Genomic DNA, 7,113 nt, shown 5'->3' on the forward strand with positions numbered 1-7,113 from the left:
AAATAGATATACATACATAAGCGTATTTTACAATATAAATATTAGATTAAAAATTAATTAAAACAATAATTATCACAAGGGTTTGAAGTAGCTATGAAGGTATTCAAATAATTTGATCATCATTAATTGCATATTTTATTAAATTACACTTTTGCTTGAACAATTGGGTCTCTGTGGCCTTGTTTGTTTTGGRAAGTGGGGTCAAAGAAATATGTCTTGTTAAATATGAAGAAAAATATTTATTAGCTCGTGTCCAGACTGAATAAAGTTCTAAGGTACGTGACATCAAAAGGTTTTTCACATTATATTTTCTTAAGCAAAAAAAAAATACTAATAGATACAAAAGACTGATCTCTTTGTCTCTGCTGACAACAAAGGCCACAAGTTATCAACTACAAGCTTAAAAACTGATAAGAAATAATTTCCTAAAATATCACTGTAATCAGGTGAACAACAAACAAAGTTTAAATTCATGCAGCTCTTGCTTAAGCTGTCCGAACTGATTGTTTTTGATTATTTCACACCTTCCCATGAGAGATGGCAGCAGCCTGCACAGATACCTCCTGTCACAGAATTTCTCAGACAGCTGCAGCTTTTTGTGCCTCAGCCTTGTGTCAGTTTTGTGCCTTGGTTGTTTGTGATACTGTCGAACGTTCTGCTGCAAACTGGTTATTCACAGAGTACAGAACATGCATTTTCACTCTCTGCAGGTAATACTGGTGGAACATGAATCTAATTACTGGTAAATGTTCTCTTTTATGGGAGGTTTTCTTTTGCCAAAATAAAACGTGGTGACTAAGACAGCATTTGTTTTATTTGAAATAAACAAAAGCCATATGGAAAACTAGTGTGTACACTGTAAAAAACAAACATTATACCGTGTCTTAAAGAGTATGATTGATTAAATCACACTGTTAGGCTCCATTCAAGCCAATTATGCAATAAAACTCACCCACTGTTCACAGATGTCTTTGCTTCTCTGCTACTGGAGGACAATTTAAAATGCAGCCCTGTGCTCATCCTGTTTGTTTATTTATTTATTTATTTATTTATTTATTTATTTATTTATTTATTTATTTATTTATTTATTTATTTATTTATTACCATTGCAGGACCAAAATATACATTTCTGCAGATTCCAACTTTTTTTTATAGTTAAATGAATTTATTTTCAGCTTGAGCAGGTTGCATTGATTTATTATTTTTTTTAATGGATGCATTTATTTAATTTTAAACAAGTTAAAAGTGTCAGTTTTCTCTCTTTGTCTTGGCTAATGCTGCAGGGTGAGTTCAAACTCAGCTGCTTAAAAACCCAAGAAAGTTTTTTCCCCTCACTATGCAGATACGTGAGATTACTTTTTAAAATGGAAGAAACTTTGCTTATTAAAAATACTTCAGTGCATTTGTACTAAATATAAATAACTTATGAAAGTTATAATGAAGAGAACCAGTTGAAAATATCTTGTTCTCGCTGTGTGTTTGCACAAGATTCTCTTGGAATCTGATGATCTTTCTCTTCTTTCCCCTGCAGTTACTTTGAGCTGGAAAGCAGCGGAGTGAGAGAGGAAATCCGCTACCACTACCGCTTCAAAGGCAAGCCGCGATCTGAGTCCTTCCCTTACCGGCTAGCTGATGGCCAGTGGCACAAAATTGCCCTCACCATCAGCACCTCCCACCTACTKCTGCACGTCGACTGTAACAGGTAAAACACGCAGGCGTGAGAAATGTCCGCTTTTACCCACTTTCCTTTGATGTGACACATCTAACAAGCTGCCTGTGTTTATCAAAGTAAATATTTGGTTGTAAATGTGTCAGTGAGGCTGACGGGTTGTTAACAGTGCTGGGAAAAAAACGTTCAAGGGCAAATTAGCGCAGGCAGAATGATGGCAGGAGGTGCTTTATTCAYAGGACATCCTGTATTGCTACGATGTGTAGAGCTGTCTGTATGTTCGGCTGATGCTCCTCCACTATGATGTTGTTGACATAAATGCCTCATCGGCTAACTAATCAAGACACTAAGCTGTCAGAGCCGATCTTTATGCATACACTTTAGCTGTGACAATCCTTTCATTTCACACAATTCTTCTTTAGAACAGAAACCTGCCATTTTTTTCATATGTGTTTTGTTTAATGAGTTGCTTACAGGTGTATTGTAAACAAGCAGTGCAAATGTTAATGACATTAATTATCTGCTACTAATTACAAGTAAAATTATGTATATTCCTGAGAAATTTAGCTAATCTTAATTACTAGTTTGTGGGTTGTAAATTAATTATACAGAAAGTATTGTCTGAGTGATGAGATTGTAATGAAGGTAAAACAAAACATATTTTTAGAGAGGAAGAAATAAAATGCATTTAAACATTCTGATATAACTTTATGTAGATACTGCTTTTTTGAGGTGCCTAAATGTTTGCRTTGGTGTTCATATAGTTGTCTCTTTCAGTGATTTGAATCAAGACATACAAACATACAGATGATGATTTTACTCATAGATGTTGCGTCAAAACACATTTTTGGCTGAGTTTAGTTTAGAGTCTATTCAGTCTATTCCAATCATGAAAACGCAATTTGTATACAGTAAAATAAAAATAAAAAAGTAAATCATGCCGTTAATGAAAAGGGTGCAGAGTGAAGAAAAGTTCTCATTATATCTGCTCCTTGTTTTCAAAACCAACTTAATCCAACAAACAAACTTAAGCTTCAACCATTTCCAAATTTACAAAGAAATAAATAGATAAAACAAAATCTACACAAAATACAATCTGGTTCTCAAATAGAGTCCAAGTACCACTGGTGGTACTTAGGATCTCTCTAGTTCTACTTCAGAGAAATTATACACAATCTATTTACAGTTTAAAAACTAAGGTAACTGATCATCAAAATCTGAGCTGTGATGTCAAATGAAGAATATTTTAGTAGATTACAATCTTGCCTTCAATTGGAATTACTCCAAAGGAAATTGCAATGGAGAATGTTTTGAGGACCCCCATGGAAACTGTGGTTAATGCTGGTTAATCAGTGTGCTAATACTGTAGCTATAAGCTGTGTCAGTGAGTTCTCTGTTGGATCTTCTAGCAACAAGAAAGTACAAAACAGTGAGGAAATTTGATTCAAGTTAGCTCAAAGTTTTGTTGAAATTTATGAGGCAGAATAAAAATCTTTTGAATGCAACATGTAAATTGTAAAAATTTGTCATATAAATGGAGGGGGAAGGTGTGGTGTGCATTTTTCAGGCACATAGTTCAATTCTATACCACAGTCAAGTAGCTATGTTACCTTCAGTTATAAAAACTCTGTACTATTTATCAAAAATAAAACTGACTTTGCACCATAGGCCTATCTAAACAGCTTGAAATTGGCCTCTGTCTCTTTAAGAACCTCCTACAATTTCTGACACTCCCACTTCGACACATCTTCACAACAATGTTTTGGGGGAGGGATGCTCTTTGGGGCAGGAGCTTGGCTGCAGATGGAGCTCTGGTGAGAAGCGTTAAACATGATGCTTTGTACCAGCAAGTGTTTGGGCAGCTCCACATGGCTACCACAGGAGATTCAAGGATTTCTCAAACATGCATGAATGAATCAAAGCAACACTCAGTATGTTGTTGATGAGGGAATGACATAACATGATATAAAGCTCAAAAAGTAAATTTTGCATATAGCACACACACACACCACCCCATTCCTATAAAATACCAATAAATGATTTTTTGTTACTATTTAATCACAAAATGACGATTTACTGTTTTTGTTGTCAGTCAGTCACAGTTTGGTTTCAAAAAAGTTGGTTTAACACATTTCAAGCTTTCTGATTCATTGAGAACTATCTTTATTTGAAACTTGTTTCACACACCTGCAACACGTATGTGATTCATTTGACAGAAAAATATTGCCTCACTATTTTTTAACATGTTCAAAATTCCAGCAACATAAGAGCAAGGCCCTGTTACTCATGCCAGGAAACTGATTTGACTGATTTGTTTCAAATATGCAAGGAGTGAACAGAAACATATTTGGAGAGAGAAAATCTGAATGTCAAAGCAAAAATACACTACAGTTTAGCACCATGCCTCAGTTTTTGCTGATTTAGCTGACATGATTAAATAGAAGTGAGTAATGTGCATTTTGTATATCTAAACAGATGCTGTCCTACTTTCTAAGACTGTCAAGGTTTTTCCTAATCAGAAGCAATGGAAGGATGGTACTGTACAGTGCTGTCTTTGATTAAAGCATGAGACCCAACCTACAAGTCAAAGGACAGGCTGGTTTACAGTAATGCCCAAAGAGACCTTAAAAAGGGAATAAGGCTGGACTGGACAAGGTGTCGGGAATGACTCTGAGTTCATGTGCTGACCAGCTGGCAAGGGCCTTTTTTAGACATTTTCAATATGATCCCACAGCTTACCAATTTTCCTGTCTGCCTTACGTAAGGCCTCCACTATTGTGCCTTTGCCAAAAAAAAAAATCAGCTGTGACCTGCTTAAGTGTTTACTGCCCAATTGCACTGAGCCCAGTCATCATGACATGCTTTGAGAGGATCTTCCTAAGACACATCAAGGGCAGCCTTCCTACTGGTCTGGACAGGCACCAGTTTGCCTATGGGGGAATCAGTCCACAGAAGAGGCTGTGTCCATTGAACTGCAAATAGCCTTGACACAGTTGGGGTATCCTGACACCTATGTTAGGATGTAATTTGTGGACTTTAGTTCAGCATTTAATAACATCATCTCAAATAAGCTGATGATGAAACTCCTCCATCTGGGACTTTCAACATCAGTGTGCCTCTGGATTAGGGACTTTCCTACCAATTGACCACAGGTGGTAAGAATAGGGGACCTAACATCATCCACCCTGGTCCTACTCAGGCACACCACAGGGCTGTGTGCTCAGTCTGACTCTTTTTACACTTTTCACCCCTCAACTGCACAGCCATCCACTACTCAAACAGGGTTCTGAAGTTTGCAGATTACAGCACTGTGGTGTGCCTCAAACAAACAATGATGACATTTTCCACGGAGAAGAAATTCAGCACCTATCCCAGAGGTATTTGTTAAAAAAGACCTGGTGCTTAACACCAGCAAGACTAAGTAAGTCATAATAGATTACATGAGGTCCAGGAGGACAGAGCACCTAACTCTCATCATCCGGGGGAAGGTGGTAGAGAGTGTAGACAACGTCAAATTCCAGATCATCCACATCACTTCTATCTGACYTGGTCACTGAACACGTCTTTTCTGACAAGAAAGACTGAACAAAGAGTATTTTTTTCTCACGAAACTGAAAAAGTCTGGACCCCCCACTAAGTTGCTCAAGAACTTCTACTTCCCCAAGATTGAGAGCATCCTTTGCCTCAATAAGACTGTGTGGCACAGTAGCTGAACAGTTTGGGACAAGAAGGACTTGGCACGGGTTGTTAAAACTGCCCAAGAGATTGTGGGAGGTTGGCTGCCGGACCTGCAAAGGAAGGCCAGTTGTGTACCTATTGATCCCCACCCATCTAGGACTTGAACTGTTTAGACGGCTGCTGTCTGGGAACAGTATAAGAACATAAAGGTAACTACTACTTGGCTGAAAGACTGCTTTTTCCCAAGAGCTGTGAAAATGATCCCTCCACCCACTTTCCCTCAGCCCCTTTTTACTATTACCTTTTTTTATCACCAAGGGCAGCACAGCAATTTTGTTATGTTCTACCAACATAATGACAAATAAAAAAAATCTTGTCTAACTCGTTAAATACTGTGTATTGATACTCTGTATTAATGAGTACCCAAACTGTAGTAGATGTACATGGTTTGAGAAGAAACTGGTTTCAGGACACCCATTATAAATATACAGTTTTTCTAATTATTCAGAATTTTTACAGCATCTGCTATTGAAAGATCATGTTCAAATGAGAGATAAAGTTTTGGGCAGGAGATCAATTCAATTCTCAGACTTGAATTTTTATTTACAAACATGCAAAACTACAGCACAAAACTCAGACTTGGTCCATGTTATGAATCTTCTTCCCTCATTTCAAAGACTCCAGAAAAAGGCCCTGAATGACAAGTCCTTGAAGTATTTATAGTAAACCTGGTCACACCCTGGATATGATGCCATATAATGTGTTTATACTGCTGGAGCTCTGCACATGTTACACTAAAGACTTGTTGATACTTGATGACATTTACTGGTAAGTAAATTATTACCATCAATAGAATTTGTGTGAATCTGCAAAAAAAAAAAAAAAAAAAGTTACTCAGCCACAAAGTATCCAACACCACTATATTGGCCTACCCAAAAAAAAATCTTACTTCAAATACACAAATTAAGATACCTTGCAAACATTTCTGTATAAAGTAAAACGTGTTTTGAATGATGAAACTGTATATATTGTAAAATGTAATGATTGTGTTACATTTGGGTAAAAGCATGTAAAACAACAATAAATCCTATTTTCATTTAACAAAAAACGAGCAATAAGAATTATTAGTATAAAGTGCTATGGTCAGCCAACAAATATATTATTTCATTATTTGAAATGATTGAAATTTTATGATTTGGTTGAATATAATATTTTACAAATCATGTATAAAGCCCATAAAAAATACTACTCTCAAAAATTTTATTGAAATCTGTTAAAAGAGAGAGTCACTATAACCTTTAAGGATTGGAGATTTTTGTGAAACCTCCATTTTAAACTATTCTAAAGGAGCACTGCACTGTAATTCAGGGAATAGGTTTGTGGAAATGTCATGATGTTATAAAAACTTCTAAAACTATTTATATGTTAAAAAAGATGTTCAAATCAAATTCATTGGGAAAGTTTAATGCTATGTGTTTGATAGAGATAGAAAATGAAGGATGTCAGATGTTTTTTTGTTGTTGTTTTTCTTTTCAAATTTGGAGTTTGTTCAAGTTGTTTTGTATTTTTTATTTCATTTTTTTTCAATAAGGGAGATGTATATATAAGATTTATTTTCTTCTTGTTGTACACTTTTCATTCAGTGTTTGATATATTTAGGTTCTTTTTATGGATTTTTGTTTAGTTTCTTTTTATGACAGGAATGAATGAATGAATGAATGAATGAATGAATGAATGAATGAATGAATGAATGAATGAATGAATGA

At 35.7% G+C, this 7,113-nt stretch overlaps 1 protein-coding gene across 1 annotated transcript in view; it reads left to right on the forward strand.

Moving 5' to 3' along the window:
• Positions 1-7,113, forward strand: part of LOC106519092 (protein kinase C-binding protein NELL1) — a gene marked incomplete at its 3' end in the record, with an annotated part of 137,501 nt that overhangs the window by 78,863 nt on the left and 51,525 nt on the right. Inside the window, 1 exon segment of the mRNA XM_014010620.1 lies at positions 1,532-1,702. Within this exon segment, the coding sequence (XP_013866074.1) occupies positions 1,532-1,702 (171 nt within the window).

The sequence above is a fragment of the Austrofundulus limnaeus genome, unplaced genomic scaffold, assembly GCF_001266775.1.
Source record: "Austrofundulus limnaeus strain Quisiro unplaced genomic scaffold, Austrofundulus_limnaeus-1.0 Scaffold71, whole genome shotgun sequence".
NCBI classification, from domain to species: domain Eukaryota; kingdom Metazoa; phylum Chordata; class Actinopteri; order Cyprinodontiformes; family Rivulidae; genus Austrofundulus; species Austrofundulus limnaeus.